At 39.9% G+C, this 24,448-nt stretch overlaps 1 protein-coding gene across 2 annotated transcripts in view; it reads left to right on the plus strand.

Moving 5' to 3' along the window:
* The window catches only part of RAPGEF4 (Rap guanine nucleotide exchange factor 4), a 292,248-nt gene that overhangs the window by 188,325 nt on the left and 79,475 nt on the right, over positions 1–24,448 (plus strand). The window contains exons 7-9 of one of the 2 annotated variants that reach the window (XM_021703202.2): positions 18,404–18,457; positions 18,768–18,874; positions 22,771–22,892. In XM_021703202.2, the coding sequence (XP_021558877.1) occupies positions 18,404–18,457; positions 18,768–18,874; positions 22,771–22,892 (283 nt within the window). The remainder of the gene's footprint in view (positions 1–18,403; positions 18,458–18,767; positions 18,875–22,770; positions 22,893–24,448) is intronic. The other variant, XM_021703203.2, reaches the window with a different exon arrangement.

A 24,448-nucleotide genomic window follows, 5' to 3' on the forward strand; every position in this document is an offset into this window, starting at 1 on the left:
TATATCAGCGTGGACTCATGAGTATCTATTTTATACTTTGGGTTATAATCCAACACTATATTTATTTTGTTTCTCGAATTGTTTCAGTTTTGGCCATTGGGAGATCTTTCGGTTGGCTCCTGTGTTTCCTTAACGTACTCCCATGATTGTGTTTTTAAACACTTCCTTACTTTCTGACACAACTAGATGCTTGTATATTCCCTGCCCCATCTTAGCAACTGCCGCTGTGCCAAAGATTCTTGGTTCCTTTTATTGAAGAATGGTATTAGAAGCCAAGATCTGGGTGGCAGGTGTGCTTGTTGCTACAGATGTCATTGCCTTTATACCCCTTCAGCTGAGACAGCAAGGAAATATATGTGGGTATACTAACCTGTGCATATACACAAATCTATAAATATTTGTGTATATATCTATATCTAGCTATTTAGAGTTCACACTCATTTCTTTAATTCTAATCCTTTAGTGCATGGATCAGTCCAGCCTCTTCTCCTTGCTTATCTGTAACTTCCCACTCCAACAGTGAGGAATTTGACTCACACTGTCTGCCATCTACTTTTCTAATTCCAGTATATATGTACAGTGGTTTCAGACTGATTACCTGTAACCCATGAAAAACATACTTTATAAACTAGAATAGAGTGCTCATGTACAGGGTATTTTGCCTTTAGTCTTACATAATCCACTCATTTTGAAATTATTTAAGTCAACACCTTCCCCACCTCCCTCACCCCACTCCCTTCAGTAAGGTTATTTCATGCATTTGTAAGATTGTCAAATTCTTTTTGTCACAGTCTGCATTCTATCCTGGGATTCCAAACTTCCTAATGATTTTATTTTTTTACTCTGAATATATTGTTTTACTCTGAATATATTGTGCTGTAAAGTTCTGTGGGTTTTGACAAGTGCATAGTGTCATGTATCCTACAGAATAGTTTCACTGCCCTAAGAAATTTCCCATGCTTCACCTGTCCATCACTCCATATCTGAAGCTCTGGCTATCACTAATTTGTTTATTCTCTCTATAATTTCACCTTTTTCAGAAAGCCAAATAAATGGCACAATATAGTAGGTAACCTTTTCAGACTGGGCTCTTTCACTTAGCAATATACATTTAAGATTCCATATTTTTGCATGGTTTGATAGTTCATTTCTTTTATCACTGGATATCGTTTTTTTATTTTTCTTGCCTTGTTGCACTAGCTAGAACATCCGGTATGGTGTTGAATAGAGTGGTGAAAAAGGACATCTCTGTGGTTAGGTTTTTAGTGTAATCATTTTTACCATATATTTTAACTCGTCCATGACATTATTTGGCTGTAAATACACACACACACACACACACACACACACACACACACACACACATATAGGCTGCAAAATATCCCCTAATTCTGATGTATCATCACTTATTTTTAACCATTTGTATAGTGTTGGATATTTTGGTTGTTTCTAATTTCTCTATTCTTTAGTTTTATTATCTTTGTTGTTTTTTTTTTAAGATTGTATTTATTTATTTGACAGAGAGAGAGAGACAGCGAGAGAGAGAACACAAGCGGGGGAGTGGGAGAGGGAGAAGCAGGCTTCCCGCGGAGCAGGGAGCCCGATGCGGGGCTCCATCCCAGGACCCCGGGATCATGACCTGAGCCAAAGGCAGACGCTTAATGACTGAGCCACCCAGGAACCCGTGGCAGCAACATTTTGAAAAGTAAAAATAAACAGGTGAAATTAGCTTTGATAATATATTTTCTTTATTCCAAGATACCTGAAATATTCCCTTTTCAACATGCAACCAATATAAAACATTATTAGCAATATATTTTACACATTTTTTTTCTTGTACCTGGTCTTCAAACTTCAGCAAGTGTTTCACACTTCCATCCAAAGTCAGACTAGTCACATTTCAAGGGCTCAGTGGTCACCTGTAGGACCAGCTAACAGCTCTACCAGCACCTAATAGAAGGCCTAGCACATCTTGCTGAGGTTGAAGGATGAGGAAGTCAGGAAAATGGAAGAGAATGCATGTTAAAGGCAAAGGGAATGGATTGGGCAAAACCTCCAAAATGGAAGAGTTTGATGTATTTGAGGGATTGGAAAACATTCTTAGCAACTGGAGCAAGAGGGAGAATGGTGGAAATGAGGCTGGAGAGGTAGGCAAGAGGCACAAGTATGAAGAGGCTTTTAAACAGCATTAGGAAGTCTGGATTTGTTCCAAGAAGAATGGGGAGCCATTAAATGTTTTAAATAGAAAAGCGACATGATCAAGATTGGCTCTTTTTAAAAAATCACCATAATTCACAGAGCAGATGGGCACAGGCGTGTTCCCCAGAAGACAGTATAGAGTAGTGGCTAACCGGAGGGTTCATGTACCAGAGTTGCCACCTGCCGGCCATATAACCCTTAGCCTCAGTTTCATTATCTGTGAAATGGGAATGATAAGAGTATATTATTCAAAGGGTCATTGTGAGTATTCCATAAGATAATTTGTGTGACTGACTTATTTTACTTAGCCTAATACTCTCTAGCTCCATCCATGTTGTTGCAAATGGTAAGATTTCATAAGTCAGTCAGAGAAAGACAGTACCACATGATTTCACTCATATGTGGAATTTAAAAAACAAAACAACAAGCAAAAGGGGAAAAAAGAGAGGGAGGCAAACCAAGAAACAGATTCTTAACTATACAGAACAAACTGATGGTTACCAGAGGGGAGGTGGGTGGGGAGATGGATAAAAACTTAAATAAATAAATAAATAAATAAACTTAACTATTACCATATGACCTCCCCCCAAAAAAGATAATTCATGTGAAGCACTTAGCACATAACATTCAATAAATATTTATTCTTATCCTCCCTGAGATTGGAATAGTCTCTTGTAGGATGAATCCACAAACCTTCCTTCTTTCTCTTCTTTTCTGTACTCCTATTCTGGAGGACCCTAAGCAGATGAGAAGAGAAAAGAATGGAACAGCATCCCTTACCCCACAACCCCAAGGCAGAAAAGAAAACCACTTTCACTATCTTGTCCTTCACCCCAGTTTGTGATTACTTTTATATCCTGAGAACAGTTTTCATATGAATTGTATAGTCTCAGAGTTTTCTCTGCTCTATACCTTCATAAAGATTTCCCATAGGCTCCTTCTTTAAAAATACTGTAAGATCACAGAGGTTTAAACTCCTAATGATAATTAGAAGTAATTCTCAAAATGGCTATCTAAGTAAGAAAAAGCAATGATACTACCAACTAATAACAGATCAGTTATTTATGGTGTTTTCAGGCATAGTGAACCACCCAGGACATTTGACTTACAAAGTTTTGAAATAAGATAATTTATACAATATTAAATCACATGGAGAGTGTTTCCCTCACTTTTAACCAAAACATGTGAACAGCTGAGGCTGTCCCCTTCCTTCCTTCCTTCCTTCCTTCCTTCCTTCCTTCCTTCCTTCCTTCCTTCCCTTTCCTGGTACTACATCCTCCTCTCCATTCTGGACGGAAGCCCACTGTGTAAAAAGAATGAAACTTTCAGTCTTTACTCAGAAGAGATCTACTTTAAAAAGCAGTCTACCGGGGCATCTCGGTGGTTCAGTCAGTTAAGTGTCGGACTCATGATTTTGGCTCAGGTCACGATCCCAGGGTCTGAGATCAAGCTCCCGAAGGCTCCCGTGCTCAGCGGGAAGACTGCTTGAGATTCTCTCTCTCCTTCTCCCTCCCCCTCTGCCCTTCCCTGCCCCACACTCTCTCTCTCTAAAATAAATAAATCTTTAAAATGCAGCCTTTAAAATTTCTTTAATTTTAAGCTGCACCAAGCAGAGATTTGTAGTGATTCTAATGCCAGCTAGAGGTTGAGACAAGAAACCAGGTAAGCAGTGGAGTCCTCCCTTACTGTCTTGGGTGGGTGCCAGAGCAGGCCTGTGTGCCCCCTATAGCAAGTCGTGACTACAATCCCACACGTAGGCTGTTCTGTTTCATGGCTGCAAAACGACCCTTCCAGAATCTGGACCCTCATGTACCAGAAGCAGATGGGAACGAGATACTTGATGTTTTCTCTAAAAAAACATGACTGACTAACTGATATACTGACTAACCCCAGTCTGGCTGAAAGCTTTAATCAAGGGGCTGTAGTAGTTTTGCTATGTATGTTCATAGCTATGCTAGGAACATTTCACCTTCCAAGAGGTACTATGAAAATAAGTCCGGGGGGGAGCTAGAATCCTCATCTTACTTCCAAAAAAAAATTATGTCCACAGTTTAAGTTTCTAGTCAATAAAAGAACACAATAACATTTGATTCCTTCTCATTGTACTTGCAGATGTTTCAAGTATTTCTAAAGCCTTTCAAATTACTTTGAATAAAAAGCTGCCGACCCTGAGGTAGAAATGCCAGGTTTCTAAAGTATGATTAAGCCTCCATCAGCTTATTACTTCTCCAGTAATAGTAAGGCTTTAAAATTTGGGTTTCTTCTTCTTATGCACACTCCAGAAAATTAGAAAAATACAGAAAGGGAAAGGAAGAAAAATATGAGTGTAATGAAATGTTAAAGGTTTCATTTATTACACTACTTATTTCTTTGGCCTTTTAAGATGTACAGTGTGTGTGTCTCGTTGACATCATCATCTGCACTAGTACAGCTTGATGATTAAAAGAGAAAAAGAAAGAAGACTGTGTTTAAGGAATCTGGTTTATAAGCCAGCTGTGGAATGAACTGGTATCTTAACATAGTACGTATGCTTTCCCGGCTTGTTTTCATATTCTATAGGATAGGCTTTTCAGGACTTCGATGGTTTCTGTTTTGATGAGCTTTGTAAAGGCTCCAAAGGTTTCTTGAAAACATTAATAGGTTTTTGCTATTCCAGGAATTTTGCATAACATATGATTATGTTATGTTTGCATAACATATGATTTATGATAGCAACAAAGGTACTGCTGCTATCAGGTTCCTGAGCCCTTAAAGGTTATCAAAATCATTTGTATGTTCCTGGCCTGTATGGGTACTAAAATTGTGTTTATTATGGCTTTGACCTACTGGGTTGCTTGAGACAGAAAAAGAAATCTTTTAAAATTTCCAGTCAATACCAACAAATACACCTACATGCAGAAGACTGTATAAAAAGTCAATTTAGTGCATGATTTTCAATTCCAAGTGTAGGAGAAAGAACTCTTTTTTTTTTTTAATGGTAATTATTTTACCTTTCCCAACTGGGAGTTACTATGCTATTAAAATAATGGCTTGGGGCATTTTGCAAAGCATGCATTTAAAAGCCAGGAAAATGTATTTGTGTTTTCCTGTTGGAAATATTTGTCCTAATTAATTAATTTGTTCCACATTAATATTTATTAGTTTTAATACAGAAACCAATGGCTACGTTCATATTTCTAGGACAAACTGCTTTCTAGACCTTCTTTGAGGTAAAAGAAATACAAAGGTCAACTTGAATGTTTCTCCCTTCCAACCTGAAACACCTTAGTTTAGATTTTGAACTGAAGAGAAATGTCATTCCCAGGAAGGAAGAAGCAAAAGGAAAATGGTCCATAAATTGATTGCCACAATGTTATTAGTCTTTCTGTGTTTAACGCTGAAGAACAAAACTGGAATTTGAGAAATGAAAAGAAGAAAAATCATTTCCATTCTTCTCATACTGCTGCCCGGTGAAAGCTCCACAGAGATTTCTCCATGTAGTAATCAAATAAATATTTAATGAGTAATCTCTATGAGCAAAGCACCACAGGGATTCCAAGATAACAAGGACACATTTTCTTATGTTAAGGAGCTCGTGTTATACTTGGAGAAACAGATACGTATGTAACTGTGGGACTAGCAGTCAGATGTTTGCAGTGATGGGGATTCAGGACACGCAGAGAAGCCCAAAGGTCGAATCAGGACACAGGTGGCGTCTGTAGGAAATGTACTCCACGGAGTCCCTCAAAATCAAGAAATTCAGGAACACTTTTACCTGATCCCGAATCTCCCCACATGGTCATTTCAGTTGTTTCATCTAACACATTGTTTATAAATCTTCAAAGCACAAAGAACGAGAAAAATCACCTGTGGTGGGCTCATTTTTTTTTAAGTGGTTTCTGTACCTTCTTCGATTGTATCAGAGGGTGACTCGAATTGGGCCAATCTTATTTTTTAAAATATTTTGTAATCCAAACTTAGCATAATTTACCAGAATAATTCGCTTCGGGTTCTAATGTATCACCCTAGCACAGTACAGGGGACATTCTCAAATATCCATGGAATAAATTGATATTTACATGTTGTTATTCAAAATGGAAATACATAACATGGTAGTTCGCTACATCATATGTTATTATAAGTGTGTTATTATGTTACATAATTTTTTTTTAAAGATTTTATTTATTTGTCAGAGAGAGAGACAGCGAGAGAGGGAACACAAGCAGAGGGAGTGGGAGAGGGAGAAGCAGGCTTCCCTGCCAAGCAGGGAGCCCGATGCGGGGCTCGATCCCAGGACCCCAGGATCATGACCTGAGCTGAAGGCAGACGCTTAACGACTGAGCCACCCAGGCGGCCCTATGTTACATAATTTTAAGGATTAATTTATACTAAATGGGTTTGTAGTTCCAAATTTTTAAGAGATGGGAATTTTGCCTTTTTTTCAGGATAGGTAAGATAGATGTAATTTTGTTTATATATTACATAAATATACATGTTTATATGTATAACTCTCTTCTCTACATTTAGGTTTTAACAACCCAGATTAGTAGCCATTTTTCCTGGGGTTTTTTGTTGGTTTTGGTTTGGGGTTTTTGTTTTTTTTTTTTTGGTGGGAAGAGGATGCAAACTTTGGAGTTTATCAAAGTTCAGTTTTTTAGAAGTTTCATACCACAAATTAAAGCTCAAGCATGTGACCCAAACTCTGCCAGTCTTTGCAGAACCCATTTCTTTTGTTGAGGGTAGCAGGGGAAAGTCTGGGTCTTAGGGTGAATGCGGAGTTTCTGGGATCCACTGTGTAGACTTGATGAGTCTCAGTGATGCCCCATGGCAGAGGCCATGAGGCTGGGCCGAGGGAATGTGTAGTGTGGTTTGGGCCTGGTTCCTGGCAGGGTCATCTCTCAGCTTGTCTCTTAGGTCTTCCAGATATTCTCTGAATTTTTTACTATCCCTTAATAAATTCCTTTTCTGCCTCAACCATCTAGAATAAGGACAGAGACTGAGATACACAGCAAATTCTAAGACTACTCTATGCCACTGATATTTAGATTCATATTGTAAACACTCCTTCATTTTCAAATACGAATTTCATAAATATTGAATGCGATTACTTTTCACCTTATTCCCTGAGGAGGATAATATAAGGATTATGTTGTGTTACACCTATGCTTGGAAACCTTATTAAGCGTTTATGTAATGAATTTGGTTGAGATGAGTTATTTGTAATTTAGAAATTTTAAAGTGTGTTATTTGTGAATGTTAAGTATATTATTCAAATACCCCTAGAGACCAGATGCATTTTCTTTAATAAATTGTAAGCATTTAATTTTCTTGGAAGGTCCTTGAGTATTTAAAAAAAAGTAAATAAAAGTGGTTTGGAAATTATGCCCTTTAACTAGAAAACCTACTGATTTATTTGGGTAATATAAATGTTATTAGGGTGATGACCTTATGATTGCATCAACTAGGCCCAATCTTTAGGAAGCACTCATAACATTTTATAAGGGATTATGAGATTATGGATTCAAAGGGTGCTACTGGTAGTCATCTAATTCCTGGATGCTCTAAATGTGGTTCATAGCCTAGGAGCATCAACATCATTTGGCAGAAATGGAGAATTTCAGGTCACACCCCAGACCAATGGAATTAAAGTCTGTATTTTAATGAGACCCCCATGTTTTTCATACAGATATTAAAATTTGAGAAGCACTGATTTTTATCCTCATTTTATCAGACACAAAACCCAGCCTGTTGGAAAAACTAAAGGCAGTGGGGGAGAGGCATCACTTAATGGTCCTCTCCATCAGGAAGTTTCTACTCAATTGCGAGTCCTTGAACCCACTTCTTCACGCCACAGTGGCAAAGGAAGCAGCCAGTCATTTTCTTCTCAACACTCCCTCGTCTACCTGAACACATAAGTTACCCCTTACCAACTCCTTGCAAACCCCCCACCTGAACATAAATTACCCCTTCCCAAAACTCTGAGAGTTTTCTCTTCACTCACCTACAAACAGAATCTCCTGGAAAGAATGAATCAATGAAGAAATTCTTCCATTCATTCCATAAATACTTGTTGAGTAGCTGCCAAGAGCTGGGGGATACAACAGTGAGCAAAACCAAGTTCTTGTCCTTATGGAGCTAACATTTCAGTGGAGAAGACAGATAAGAAACAAGTGTATAAAATGCCAAGTGTGTAAGTGCTATAGGAAGAGGGACAAAGAGTGCCAGATGTGGGGCGGGGATGCTGTATACTGTGGGACGGGCAGAGCATGACAAGATGTGCCAGCCTCATCTTACACATTCCCTGCTCCTGGAATCAGCCATTTCTCCCAAGAAGACTTGATTTCCAAACTCAAGATGTTCATTGTTATTGGTTTGGTCATTGTTTTGAAGCCTAATATATCTCATTTCTTCCACAGTGAGAATTCTGGGTTTTCAAAGACACAAGGATGATAAATTTAGAGAACTCATAATTTCTTATGTGCTTTATCCTTCATTATGCATACAGTAGATTCAGGTTAACAATGCTACATGTCTATCAATAAATGATTGTTAAATAAATGATCTATCATATGTATGCAATGGCATACCCAAAAGTGCATGTAGGAACACCAAAAAAAGCGTGAAGTAGCTTTTTATGTTCTGATATAAAAAGATCTTTAAGACACAGTAAGTGAAAAAGAGCAGGGTCAGGCCAATAAGTATACCATTTGGAAGAGGAGTAGGGGACAGAACATATATTTATATTGGCCTGTATGTGTCAATTAATTGAGCATCTTCAACACAAGAGATTTTTCTAAAATGTGTTATGCAAACTTTTCTCCTGCTTTTGGATTGCCCCCAGCAAGATCCTTACCCTCTGGCTTCAGGAAAAGTAGAGTTCCAATCATAGCGTTTCTATATCATTCTATTTTTTTTAGGGATGGGGAGGGGCAGAGGGAGAGGGAGCAAGAGAATCTTAGGCAGGCTCCATGCCCAGCATGGAATCTGATGCTGGGCTTGATCTCACAACCCTGAGATCATGATCTGAGCCGAAATCAAGAGTCGGACGCTTAACTGACTGAGCCACCCAGGCACCCCTATATTCATTCTATTTTAAACTATTAAATAAATGTTAACTTCCAGTACACACCATGCCCAGATTTAAATTTGAGGTTATAAAAGGAAATGTCAGGGTGTTCTAGATCTTTTATTAACAAGCATAATCCCATAAAAGTTTTGAGAATTGAACCATATCTCTAAATCTTACATTCACTTTATTTCCCAAAAGTGCTCAACATTCTATTCCCAAATTTGGGATAGACATCTAGGCAGTGCTTAATTCTGACTTTATTGACAGAATTTCTTGTAATGGAAGAGAGGGCAAAAGATGAACTTAAATTTGTAGAGAGAGGAGGAAAAGGAGGTGAAATACCCCATAAGTTTATATTTTCATGAAAATCACATTTGTGAGGGTAAACAGGACAGAGACCTCTGTGGAATATTATGCTTGACTTATTTTGCATCTCTTTGCTCCTATTACTGAAATGAAGATTTACTAGTAATATATTGGTATTATCACTATAAGAAAATCTGGGCCTAATCAAGTCAATTCATAAGGAAAAAAATGAACCACTTTCTGTATGATCTCAAAGAGAACAATTCCAACTGATAAAAATGGGTGCCTCTCCAGAAAGTTAGCATTTCATTTTTTGCCTCCAAATACCTGGCTTAGGAATACCTAATAGACATGTAGACACACCTCCTGGAAAGCAAACACTCAGAAGATCCTATATGTGAGAAGAAAGATTAGTAGCTAATTGAGGTTTTCTCCCACTACTAGAAGAAATTAGAAACAATCTTTATTGTAGATTAGGGCTTGACAGAATCATTCTAAAAACATATCTTGCCACATTGCATTAGGATATGCTGGAGAGAAACTTGAACCATTTGCTAGCACCTGCTAGAGAATAGCACTCCCAGACTAGTTAATACAACAAGTATCTGGGCAACCTTTTCCTGTAGGCACTTCTTTGTTCCAGTTTCATGGACTCACCAAGAAGCCTTCGGTACACTTGAAGTCTCTTCTGATCTGTAAACCTGACCAAATAGACTATAACCTGAGGCTAAACTATAGACTTCACGTTCCACAATTTAAAAGCCACTTTTAAAAAACATGAATATGCAGGGGAGCCTGGGTGGCTCAGTCGTTAAGCATCTGCCTTCAGCTCAGCTCATGATCCCAGGATCCTGGGATCGAGCCCCGCATCGGGCCCCCTGCTCAGCAGGAAGCCTGCTTCTCCCTCTCCCACTCCCCCTGCTTGTGTTCCCTCTCTCGCTTTGTCTCTCTCTGTCAAATAAATAAATAAAATCTTTAAAAAAAAAACATGAATATGCATATTGATTTGGTTGGATTGAGGACTCTCAACTCAGTGAGATATACACATGAAATAATCCCCTCTCCAATAACCACTCTTAACTGTTGAGTGGAATACTTTCTTTCTCACTGGTACTTGGCAACCATAAAGATACCTCAGTCTTAATCCATAAATTCTCTTGTTTCTTTGGTCCCTAAAAATATTATTTCAGTTATTACAGATTGGCCATGTCCATTTTTTATATTAAGACCTTATTTTTTGGAGCAGTTTAAGGTTCACAGAAAAATTGAGGAAAAGGCACAGAGATTTACCATATACCCTCTGCCTCTACACATGCATAACCTCCCCCATTATCAACATTCCCCACCAGAGTGGTACCTTTGTTGTAACTGATGAATGTGCATTGATACATCATAATCACCCAAAGTCCATAGCATATATTATGGTCCACTCTTGGTGTTGTACATTCTAATGGGTTTGAACCCATAGATATATATAGATACATAGATATATAATGACATATATCTATCATTATGGTATCATACGAAGTATTTTCACTGCCCTAAAAATCCTCTGTGCTTGCCTGTCATCCCTCCCCCCAATCCCTGACAACCACCAATCTTTTTTTTTTTTTTTTAATTAATCTCTGTGTCCAGCATGGGACTTGAACTCACAACCCCGAGATCAAGAGTTGCGTACTCTATCCATTGGGAAAGTCAGGCACTCCTGATATTTTTAACATAGTCTTCATGGTTTTGCCTTTTCCAGGATGTCATATAGTTGGAATAATATATTCAATAGCCTTTTCAGATGGCTTATTTCACTTTTTTTGTGTGAGGACATTAGCTTTCAATTCCTTTGGGTAATTACCAAGGAGCATAACTGCTAGATCCCGTGATAAGAGTATGTTTAGTTTCACTTTTGAAGTGGCTGTCAAAATCTTTCAAAGTGGCTACACCATTTTGCATTCCCACCAGCAGAGAATGAGAATTCCTGTTGCTGCACATCCTTGCTGGCATTTGGTGTTGTCAGTGTTCTGGAGGTTGTCCATTCTAATTTGCATTTCCCTGATGACATATGATGAGGAACATCTTTTCTGATGCCTATTTGCTATCTGTGTATCTGCTTTAGTGAGGTTTCTGTTAAAGTCTTTGGTACATTTTTAAATCAGGTTGTTTGTTTTCTTACTGTTCAGTTTTAAGAGTTCTTTGTATGTTTTGGCTTGTCCTTTACCAGATATGTCTTTTGCAAATATTTTCTCCCAGTCTGTGACTTGTCTTCTCATTCTCGACATTGTCCTTCACAGAACAGAGGTTTTTCATTTTAATGAATCCAGTTTATCAATTTTTTTTTCATTATTCTGCCTTTGGTGTATCCAAAAAGTCATCCCCATACCCAGGGTCGCCTTGGTTTTCTCCTGTGTCACCTTCTGTGAGGTTTATAGTTTTGCATTTTACATTCAGATCTGTTTTGAGTTACTTTTTGTGCAGGGTGTAAGGTCTGTATCCACATTCTTTTTTTTTTTTTTTTGCATGTGGATGTCCAGTTGTTCCAGCACCATTTGTTGAAAAGACTGTCTTTGTGCCGTTGTATTGCCTTGGCTCCTTTGTCAAAGATAGTTAACTATATTTATGTGGATCCATTTCTGAGCTAACTATTCTGTTCCACTGAGCTATTTGTCTGTTGTTTTGCTAACACCACACTATCTTGATTACTGTAGCTTTGTAGTAAGTCTTATAAAGTCAGACAGTGTCAGTCCTCCAACGTTGTTCCTCTTCTTCAATATTGTGTTGGCTATTCTGGGTCTTTTGCCTTCCCACATGAACTTTAATATCCATTTGTCAATATCTACAAAATAACTTACTGGATTCATTTTTTAAAACGGCTAGGTTTTGTCGACATTAGAGCCACATCAGTCTAAAGCTTTCTCTTTTAACTGAACATCATTTGAGGATTCCTACCAGTCTGTGGCTTCTGTTCCAAGTGGGCAAATCTCAAGTTTGGCCCTGATTCCCTTGTCTCTCCAGATTTGGGGGCAGCAGTTTGCCCTGGATCTCCGTTCTCCGACGGGCCCAACAAAAGTCATTTTCACCTTGTTTAGCTTTTTCTTGTCGTAGGGACAGGAGTAGCAACTTTCAATCTTTTTACATGTAGAAGCTGAAACTGGAAATCTATAACCCAATTTTGAACTAAGAACTTTAAGAAAGACTTGAAAAGAAAAAATATGGCCTACAGACTGAAGCCAAAGAGCTCTATAGATGATTTTTCCATTATTCAACAAGTGGAAAAACTTATGTAGTTATTTCAAACTGGTGAAATCTGTTTATAAGTCTGACTTAGTTCTTTCTTTAATTTCGTCTAGTCAGCCAAAGAGTGCTGACACAGATGATAATTATTATAAGAATGAGACGTACATTTCTAAGGGGCCTTAGTTGTATTATTCCAAAATGCCAAAGAATGTAACTCTAAGAGTATATCGTTTTCACTAAAAAGTTGAATATTATTTTCCCCAGCTCCTGGAGCTTTCCTCGCTTGAAATTGGAAAGGGGGAATTTGAAATCCAGAATGTCATTGCTTTTATTCATTGACTCATATTGCCTCCCTCATTTTTTAACCCACAGAAGTTTTGCTTCCCATCAAGATCAAGAGCTCATTCAGACCAGGTACTTGATCAGCCTCTACTTTAGCCTAACCTGTTGCTCTGCACACAACACACCTTCAGTAAATACTTGCATTAAATTGGACGTAGACTTATGTGACTTTTTACTGCACTGGGTTGCCAGTTTGCCATGAGCTTTGTGTCCCAATCTAGCTTGTTATTCTTATCTCTTGGCTTAAAATATTGTGCCTTGCAAAAGGCTTCTGTGAGCAAACACTTGAGTAAAATGAATTTACCCCCTTTCAAAGGGGCCTGAATATGGTTTTTCACAAGACCTATTACCATGCCTTATACCTCATTATAATCTACTGGGGAGTTATTGTGCCTTTTGTAATGGAGGCTAAATTCCTATTTTTCATCACCTGATTAGTATTTCTGAATTGGCTCTGGTGCCAAAAGGAATATTTTCCCTTACTCTTTCTCCTTTTCAGTAGTAATGTAAATATAATAAAAAGCAGTAGAATGCATCCCCTCTCCGGAAACAAACAAAAACCAATTACGGCCAATCCTGAGGGAAGTCTTCAGTGAAGAAAGCCAAGAAAAGCAGAGAGAAAGCTGAATACCTCTGCCTTTATCTGTTCTCTCTGCCTAGCTTTTTAGGATCATATTTTCACAGACCAATTTGGGTTCTTTCATGCCCAGGTGGAGAAGAAGAATTTTTATCCTCAACACATGATTGATGTGTTGAAATGTCTGCAATTTAATCGGAGAGGGGTCCATTCCTTTTAGGGCTTATTTGTGATGTGTGTTTTCTGGCTATAGGACAAAACTTTGGGCAGCCCTAGGAAGCCAACCAAGGAGGCATTAATGAAGGCTCAGCCTGCTAGCTCCCTGTCCACCTTCTTTGCCTGCAGTCGGACAGGAAGAGGGCTTGGGAGGATGTGGAATCACGGAAGGGAGATTCCCTGCCCCCCTCTGTGGCCACTGTCACCACCCTGCTCTGCATGTCCTGGGTCCCCCTGTCCTTAAACCAGTTCTTGCCTCCCTGCACTCAGCTGTGGATCACAAGGAGGCCAACTTCTGCAGAGAATGTTCCCCAGGCTCCTCCAGTTTTGCTTTTAAGGCTGGTTTTCTTGCTTTGATCATCTCACTAATACCACCGTGCTAAATGAAATTCTTTTCCTTCTTTCTCTGGCTTCTGGCTGGAGGGAGATTGAAGGGAGGAGGGTTCTTGCCTCCCTCTTGGCACCGGGAGGGAGGGCAGCATTTCTAGCTGCTAAGACGTGGGGGCCCCCCCCAGGGTTCCAGCTTCCACCAGGATGCCCGACTTAGGCTCTGGTCCCTCTGTCCCCCCGCCAGAGGGCTTCCTGCTTTGCTGACATCTGGTTTTGGCTTCTTAGTCCCCCGTTGGCCTTCACAGCTCCTCCACCATCCATAAAGCCAGTTCCCAGCATTGAATTCCCTCTGTGGGAGATCCTGAGTGGTTTCATTATCCTGCTTACCCTTTGACTGCTGCCCAGGTCCTTGGTATATTTGTCTTAGCCCTGGTAGGACAGCTCCTTGATGCCAAATGTTTTATTGTCACAAACATGCTTTTTAAAAAGTTAATTCAGATCAAGCATGATGCATTAATGCTAATATGTCATCTCAGTGTGTCACTGTGAATACTTATTGCCAAAAACTCATAAGGTCAAGTCTGATACCTGATCACTTAGAAGGGCTTAGATGCGCTTTTCTCAATGGACTTGAATCAGGCAGAACATTAACTCTTCAAAGGGTGAGCAAAGATGTCTCTCGAAGAAAAGTGCAGGTGGGATGGGGTCATCGTACCTGTAGCATAGGCACGGGAGTAGGGTAGACCTGGATGCCACCCCCAGATCTTCCAGGTAGTAGCTGAGTGAGCCCAGTCCCTATGTGTCTCTGGCCTTCGTGTTCTCGAGGAAAAATGAGATAGCACAGAGAGAGGTGCACGTGTGCACAACACGTGTCAAAAGCCTGACATAGGAGGTGCTTGGTCTTGCCTTCAGGGCTGCTTTTCTTGTTTTGATTCTCACTAATATTACCGTGCTGCTTCTTTCCCTCTCCTATTTAACCTAATCATTTGTAAAATGAAATTCCTTTCCTCCGTTCTCCAAAGCACAGCTAAGGTGAAATTCTTAAAAGGAACTTCCCTTGAAAGCCAAGGCAAACCAAACAGGAAGTAAGCAGATCCAAAAGCAATAAAGCCACGCTTATAATGGAGAGGTCCCTGAAAGGCACTGGCCAGTGATTTTGTTTCTCAGGAACCTGGACTGCCTGTGTTACAGATGCCCTCTGTCTCACCGGCTCTGCTAGGCATAGAATAGGAATTCTCACTTAACTGGGTGTAGTGTCCCCTTTCAAAGACAAGTTTTTATTCCCCCAAAATAAAACTTTCCCTGCTTTCACCCTGCATGGGTTCCTTGGAGGTTTTATTTAAATAAAAGGACTGTCCCATTCTCAAAGCATCCATTCATTGTGTTACCCCTAAACCTACAATCTTTGAGCCAGAAAAGGTTCTGAGAACGCTGCCTTTCAACAGATTAAACAGCCTCTGGTCCTGGAACCAGAACTAGGATTATCAGACTGAATGGCAACCTTGCGTACATTTTACCTCTTTAGAAGTTGCAAATCAAAGGAACAATTCTGGTTGAAGCCTGATGCTTCCCTTGCTTTCGTAATACTTTCTTTTGAGGGGTCCAAGGAATCAAAAAGGGAACTATACAAATTAACTAACCTAGGGGCCACTTTTAGCATTTTGTTCAAATATAGCCACTTTTGTAGACACAAATGAAAAGATTCAGTCTTCAAATAATGTTTTATTGCACCTACCAAAGAATAAATATTCATCAGTAATCCTCAAGCATGGACATCTTCTTGACCTCTCTCCCAGCCAGCCTCTCAAATAGTACGGCAAAGGAAAGTTAACTTTTTCCTAGGAACGACAAGGTTACCTCAGAAGCTAATCCCACATCCATCTACTCTAGACCACATACACCTGCACCTCTTTCTTCTAAGACAAGAAGAAGAAATGGGTTTCTGTTATCTTCAAGAATAACCAGAAGCTTCTACAATTTACCTACATAACCAAGCATAGTCCTAGACATATAAACCAACCCGTGTAATGTAAAGAAGTGGGATACATGACTAATGGGAACTCACAACTCGGAAATAATCAGCATGTTTTAACCACACACATTTCCAGGGCCCTGGCGCACGCTGGTCTGGTGCTTTTGAACACTTTTTCCGGTGACTTGGGATCACACAACTCCGTCTTCTTTGAGGAAGTAGTACAAACACAGGGCACGGTCACTCTCTCAGCTGAAGGTCTGCCCTAAGGGAATGTGGGCTATTTCTGGGCAGAGTCAGTCTCTGTTTAAAGCTCCTATTGAACTGAACCAGATTGATATTCCTTGGTCTATGCTGGTTGTAAACAGTGTGCTGCTAAAATACTATAATATTGCTTGACACCTGTGCTTTAGTGATTTCAAGAGGAGAAAAAAAAAAGTCTCCTTGATGCCCTGGAGGTGATGGAAACGTTTAAGTAAGTCAGTAAGATTTCAGTCATTCAGAGTAAATCAGTATCTCATCTATGTTCTTCTTAAAGCTTTGTATTTTGTCCTCTATTTTCTTAATTCTATTGTAATATCAAAGCAGCATCTCATCTTAAATTTGCTGTAGATAAAAAGGAAAGCATATATTTATACATGTATATTTGTATTTAGGTGCATAAAGTATTTTAAATTAATACTGACTTTTATTTCCTCCATTGATTCTATTTTTTTAATTAGACCAGAGGGAAAATCTACCAATTCATTTTCAGTGTAATGGCTTGATGTTGCAAAAAGTAGGGTTTTTAGTATAAATAGTGTAATAATGTCTGTATTAGGGGTTTTTTGTTTGCTTTTTTACTGCTGTAACAAATTACTACAAGCTTAGTGGCTTAAAACAACACAAATTAATAATTCTACAGTGCTGGAGGTTAGAAGTCTGAAATGGGTCTCACAGGGTTAAAAATAAAGGTGTTGGCAGCCAATTCCTTCTGGAGGTTCTAGGGGAAAGTCCATATCTTGCTTCACCTTTTCCATCTTCTGGAGGCTGCCTTCCTTCCTTAGCTCTCGGTCCCTTCCATCAGCAAAGCCATCAAAATCAGGCCAAGTCTGACTCACGTTGCTGTCTCTTTGGTTATAACGCTTTTGCTTCCCTCTTCCATCTTTTAAGAGCCCATATCATCACACTGGACCCACTGGGAAACACCAGGATAATCTTCCTATACTGAGCCTTAACTTAATCACATCTACGAGTCCCTTTGTCATGTAATCTAATAGAGTCACAGGTTCTGGAGATAAGGATATGGACATCTTGGGGGGGGATGCATTATTCTGCCTATCACAATCTCATAACTAAACGTGCCATCATCTCCTACCTTCTGGTATTGATGGTCCTACCACCATCTTTGACCACACCTATCTTTCTCCTCCGTCTGGAAATGCCATTGCCAGATATTACAGAGAACCAGCGGGAGGGGTTTGGGAGGACTGACGGACCTACCTATGTAGCTGTGTACCAAGGGATTTTCCTGGGATCCCAATTCAGCAGCTTCATCTGAAGAATGTGGACAATGGGGAGCTTCACGTAGATCCTAGAGCTGTTCTGACAGGCATGGAATCCTGAAAACCGTACGGCACTTTGCAAATGAAAGAGTTGGTACACTAGCTGTCCCTGTGGGTTCTAGGAACTTGAGTACATAAAACCAGCAAGCAGGATCGTTTAGACATTAAAACTTTTTTTCCCAAAAGTACAAGTTGCAGAAAAAGAATCTTAGCTACATGACAGAGGATGAAATCGCTCATTTCCATTCTAAATCAATACTTTATCCCTATCCCCTGAGATAGGTCATTTTAATCTCCATACATGTTTATCTTGTTTCGCTTTTTCTTATGCTCTGATGTTTGTTATGCTTTGCGTAGATATTGATTCCCTTCTCATTAAGCCTGCAAACATCTAATCATTCCTATCTGTTTGGTTTTTTCATTTTTAATAATTTATATTTAAATGTTGGCAAATTGAAGGTCTAATTTTGCCCTTTGAATGCTTCTGCATTCAAATTATTCAGGCAGATTTTATCTCTTGTTTTTTTAATTCTATTTTGAGTTTTATAAAAATGGATATTTCTTATTATCCCCCCAACCCATAATTTTCTTTAGCGAACTTTTTGTTTAATTTTCTTTTGCCTTAACATTTTATTTTTCAGACACCTCTCATTGAACCTCACGTTCCTCTTCGTCCTGCTAACACCATTAGCAAGGTAATGGGATGTAGGTGGGTTGATGAGCCATCAGAGCTAGCTTCTTAAGTAACCACTGGAGGTGGTCAGTATGTCAGAGCATCACATCAGGAAACCTTGGATACATTTTCTAGACACAGTAAATATTCAGTGTGTTTCAGTTCTTAAATAAAACAGTGACATGTCAGACAAGTGAACAATGTAAATGTGTGAATGAGTTATATTTGTTCAAGCCAGAGTCAGAAAGTGATTTAAGTATTCATCTGGTTTGCTTTCCTTCTATAAATTCTCCTTCTTCCTCTTCCTCTCCTTTCACCTGATTAAAATCCAGGTCCCTTCAGAGAAGATCCTCAGGGCTGGAAAAATTTTACGAAATGCCATTCTTTCTCGAGCACCTCACATGATAAGAGATAGAAAATACCACCTAAAGACATACAGGTATGTGCAATAATCCTAAAGTCTCCAGCCCCCTCAGATTCATGTGTAGTGAAATTGGAACAAACTTGCGTTTTCTTGTTTTCCATCCATGGGCAGCTTGTTTTATAATCCTCCAGGTTCTGGAAGATCTAAGCTTGTCTTTGATCCCTGCCTAACTTTAATTATCCTTAATATTCCCAGCAGTTACTCCTAAACTAATTTGCTTGGACATTGGTTTAATTGTGATAAACAAAGAGAAGAAAAAAAAATTTTATTTCTGTTTGCTAGTGTCTTTTTAAGGAAATTATTAGATTTAGATGAGATTCAACTTACATTTACTGAGCATTTATTTGTGCTTGAAGCCCTCTGCCAGGCCATTTTCCATATGTTATCTTATTTTACCCTTACCACAACCCTGCTAGGTAGGTGTTAGGCCATTTTTCAGATGATAAAACTGAGGCTCAGAGAGATTAAATAGTTTTCCTTGTCCAAGCCCCAAGTCTAGTGATTGGCAGAGCCAGGATTTAAACCAACCAAACTTGGTTGATTTCCAACTGCAATGATCTTTTCATTCATTCTATCATTCATTCATTCCACAACTATATTAAGTACTTACTGGGCGCCAGATGCTATTGTGTTCTAAGCCCCAAGGATACAGGAGTAAACAAAATTATACAATGTTCTTTACAGAGTTTACTTTCTACTGTAGGATTTCATTCTAGTATGCATATAGTGAAATATACAACTCTGTATCACATCTATAATCATTTAGAATAAGGACTCGTAGCTGTCACTGGAGTTAAGAAAGTATTTAGTTGAATCTTCTGGGATGACTGAACAGTGGTAGGTCAACTGAAGATCCATGTCTGATTTGGCTTTTGATTTTTTTTTCAATTCAACAAGGATTTAGGAACTGGAATGGCCTATGTATGGCACACAAGCCTTCACTCTCTACTTGCACCCATGGATCACCTTCATAACCCTCTTTCAGCAACCACTCAACTCTCCCATTTAGCATAGACATGACCTCAGAACCCATCAGACTTGGCATGAGTCAAAACCCATTTGATTCACATGAACCAAATTCATAAGGCATAAGGAAAAGCTAGATTACAAATTTTAAAGTTATCCTGAAAGATATATATCTTTCTAGTGACTATCAACTATGATAGAACCTGTAAAATTTGACCTGATTCACCCTATAGCAAACCTTCAAGTACATGTGCCTCAAGATCCAGTCTCTTTCCCAAGGACAGAGATGGGAAAACATGGCAAACTCTTCCTCTTTGGATCACTTTTTCTGTACTCCATGCAACCAAACACTCTTCTGCTTGTGCTTGTCGTGAATATGTTTACAAGACCCAAACTGACAGTATATTTGTTACATTAATTGGCCTCTCCTTGGATAGAATTTTGGAAATGAGATGGGATTTGAGAAACACTTTAGTCTTATCAACAAGACACCTTCCATTTCTTAAGACAGATTGTTCATCTAGCCCTTTTAATGTTGGCGTTTACTACCTACCATTTTGGATGACTGCATTTGGAACTCTCCAACCCTGGAAGTTCATTCTTTTGGGAGTCTGTGGTCTCTACACACTGCTATAATTTTAAAGGAAGGAAAGGTTAAAAAATAATCATGTGTCACGTGTTCCCAGAGAGAGTTAGAACACTTTAACTCATTAAGTGAATCTCAAAATCTCATATGGCTGAAGGACCTTTTTCTTTCTAAGTCTTTATTATTTTTTCCTCTGACTTAAAATGTGACTATGCTTTTCCAAATGTTGACTTGCATTAGGGAAATTCCATTAAAATATGTCATCTTTGTGACAAAATGGAAACCAGGAGTCAGAAACCATAAACCCTTTCTTGCTCCATAGTACTAACATTTTAAATCCCTGAAATATAGGTGTCATGTCTATTCCACACCCTATGACACAAATTAATGATCTGTTGGTAATAACCCATGCACTCAACTGGACGCCGAAGGGATGATTTCCTTTTTCTGCATCCCAGTTTGAGTTCCTTGCCCCACACCTTGTACTTCCCAGTTCCATCTCTCTCCTTCCTACTCCCCACCCACTTATGTCATTGCTGCAGTATTAGAGCATTGAACTCTCCCCAGATGCAGTATCATCCCCGACGGTCACTATGCTAAGGTCTGCTGTCGATTCTAAAGTGGCTAGAGATCATTAATGCAGAGGAAACGCAGTGATTCCATCAGCCGCAGGTGACACAGCTATGTGTCTTTGTTCTGTATTCTGAGTGCAGGATTCTCATACCCTGTACAAGGGCCCAGGTGCTCTGGGATCATCTCAGTTCCTTTTAGTAAAGATAATCATTGAATTAAAAGCCACATGGAATTAATTTTTTATTCTTTTATATGACTTTTCCCATTAAGAAATTCTCAAATTAGAAGAGGCATGTTTTGACAGGTCATGTGTTCAGAATGAATAGTAACTAGGTGTCTCCTTTGCTCATTGAAGTTCTTTATGGGGGTATAGACTGTTTTCAGAGCAGCCCTGGAAACCTGATGGCCTTCTCAGTACATCTTCCTTGTGAAATATTCCAGGGTTGGACCTGAATCAGGGCATCCCAGGAGCTTGGACAGATCTCTAGAATATTAGAACTGGAAGTGGCCTTAGAGGCCATCTTTTCCTCCTTGTTTTTTTACAGATGAGAAAACTGAGAACCAGAGTGTTTCAACGATATGGCCACAGTCACATAGCTACTAACTAGCAGGCCCAGTGCTGTATCTCATGACCCCTCCCAGGCTAAGCCTCTTCCTAAAGTGCGCAGCACCAGGAAACTCCTCCAGTTTAAACTAGAGAGGAGCTCCCTGAGCTCCACCCCAGAGATGGTGCCATCCTTAGAAGGGGAGGGGAGGCCACGAGTGACAGACCCAGCTGCTCTGTGACTTCCTGTGTTGTCCCCTGGGATCCCGTCCTAAGCCTTCAAGATTCCATTTCCACCTTTGAACCATCATGCCACAAACACCTGCCCTTCTCTCTCACCCCACCTCAGTGTTCTCCCGTGTGTGTGTGTGTGTCTGTGCGTGTGTGTGTATAATTATATGTTTCCTAACTAATACATGTAGTCTGCCCATCCCGACGAACTTATACAGAGGGGCAACTTGGGGGTGAATGTGTGACTATTACAGAAAGAGTGTGGAGCTCCTTAGATGACAGGCTCTGCAGCAGTGTTCATGCTCATTACATAGGACTTTTTTCAAAGAGATTTGCATCGCTAATTGCTTGTTTCTCCCAACACCCCTCTGAGGAAGATCAGTAGTATTACTTGAAAATATAAAGTGCTATATAATTTTGCACTTATACAGCGCCTTTCATGGAGCACCTCCAAGTGCCTCACAAGCATTAACTCATTCCTCACAAGGCTCAGGTGAAGGAAGTCAGAATTTTGCTTTGCCTTCATTTTACACTGGGATTTTCTGGGACCGGCTCAGGGCAAAAGAGTTTCTGGCCCTGGGATTAGCTTGCTAAGATAATGCTCCCCATCTCGTGGCCCTTCAATCTCCCCCCTGAGCTGCAGTTTGTAATGCTTTTTCATTGCCTGGAAGGTTCCCTCATGAGCTGAGTGGTTCTGCTGGTTTGTACAAAAGTTTGAGAACTGGAGGCCACACCATGCCGTGCTTTGTTGGCCCTGAGACCTCATACGGTGGAAGAGCAGGCCCGGTGCTGTATCTCATGACCCCTCCCAGGCTAAGCCTCATCCTAAAGTGCACAGCACCAGGAAACTCCTCCAGTTTAAACTAGAGAGGGGCTCCCTGAGCTCAACCCCAGAGCTGGTGCCATCCTTAGAAGGGCACAAGCATTTCGGGAAGGTCTTTCAAAAGCCATCTCCCAGCCTTCATTTGCAAGGGGGTGACTTCCCACCCTTTGTGTCCCCGCTCTCCTTAGGCAATGCTGTGTGGGAACCGAGCTGGTGGACTGGATGCTGCAGCAGACTTCATGCGTTCACTCCCGAACTCAGGCTGTTGGCATGTGGCAGGTGCTGGTGGAGGACAGCGTTCTCAACCACGGTAAGACGAGCCACAGTCCCCGGAAAGCCCTCTGGAAATGCTAAATGCATTTCCCCAGTAAGTTGTTGCTATACTCCCACATGGGCAAGAAAGAATTAATGATCCCTTTAGAGGCCCGCAGAGCCAGCATCTTCATTTGCAATACAAATGCAGCGAGTGGAGGCTATCAGTTGCTATGTTCCCCCATTGTGCCTTCCTAACTTGGGAGAATGTATGAAGGGAAAATGAAATGGCAACTCGAGTGCATCAGTCGAGTGCATCAGTTCCAATTATGTTTATTAGTTTGCATTCACAGTTCATTGATAGTGTGATTATACTCTGAGCATAGCAATCCTGATGTGAAAGCAGAATGAAGAGCAATGAAATGTGTGGCCAGGCTGATGGCATGAAAGAAAGTAATGAAATTAGAAGCTGCCTTTTAACTATGGTGTGATCTGGGAGAGCCAGTTTGGATACACACAGGATGACCATATTGAAGATCAGGAATGTGCTCGACAGTTGAGGCCCCTGATTGCTGCAGGGGCGATCATTGGGCAGGGTAGCTGGTCAGGACTGGAGTGGAACTGTGGTTGAACTGCTCATGCCATTTGCTTTCAGGCCACTTTTCCAAACTGACAAACTACTAAAATCATTCATTTAATTTAACAGCACCTGAGAGTCTAATGATGACTTCACCAGTGTTTCTCAGGCTTTAATGTGAATACGAATCACCTGGGACTCTTGTTAAAATGCAGATTCTGATTCAGCTTTGGGATGGCTCTTGAGGGTCTGTATCTCCAACACACTTCTAGATGATGCTGATGCTGATGCTGCTGTTTGGGATCATGTTTTGAGCAGCAAGAATCTACTATTTCTCTTCATCTTTTGGCAGTGTTGGTGCTCCATCTGAAAAGGGGCTTAAAAGCTTTCAGATATAGAAGGGAGAGATTCTGAGTCAAGTTCACTGACTGTCCTACCATAACCTAAATCTTTTTCTTTAAAAGGAACAAGAGACCATGAGAGAAGATGGACTCTGAAAAACAAACTGGGGGTTCTAGAGGGGAGGGGGGTGGGGGGGATGGGTTAACCTGGTGATGGGTATTAAAGAGGGCACGTTCTGCATGGAGCACTGGGTGTTATGCACAAACAATGAATCATGGAACACTACATCAAAAACTAATGATGTAATGTATGGTGATTAACATAACATAATAATTTTAAAGAAGGAAAAAAAACAGAAGGAGATGTCCTTAGATTTAAAAAAATAATAATAAAAAATAAAAAAAGTTTTAAAAAAAGTTTTAAAATCAGACCTGTCCCTTCTAGGGTTATATGACCTAGAAGCTTGGTCTAGTCAGTTTTGTTCAAACAATTAATTTTACTCTAACTTTTTTTTTTCATTGCAGCGGGACATGTTTACAAACAGTACATACAGAAAGAAAGACATGAATCCCGATCCCTATAAAGTAGGGTTGTTTTAAGTCTGTACTCAAAAACCATTATAGAGCATGATCCGGCAGTTGGTTATTTTCCTGTTTGGGACATGTGCCCCACATGCTAGAAAATGTCACCAAGGC

The sequence above is a fragment of the Neomonachus schauinslandi genome, chromosome 3 (assembly GCF_002201575.2).
Source record: "Neomonachus schauinslandi chromosome 3, ASM220157v2, whole genome shotgun sequence".
Taxonomy (NCBI): domain Eukaryota; kingdom Metazoa; phylum Chordata; class Mammalia; order Carnivora; family Phocidae; genus Neomonachus; species Neomonachus schauinslandi.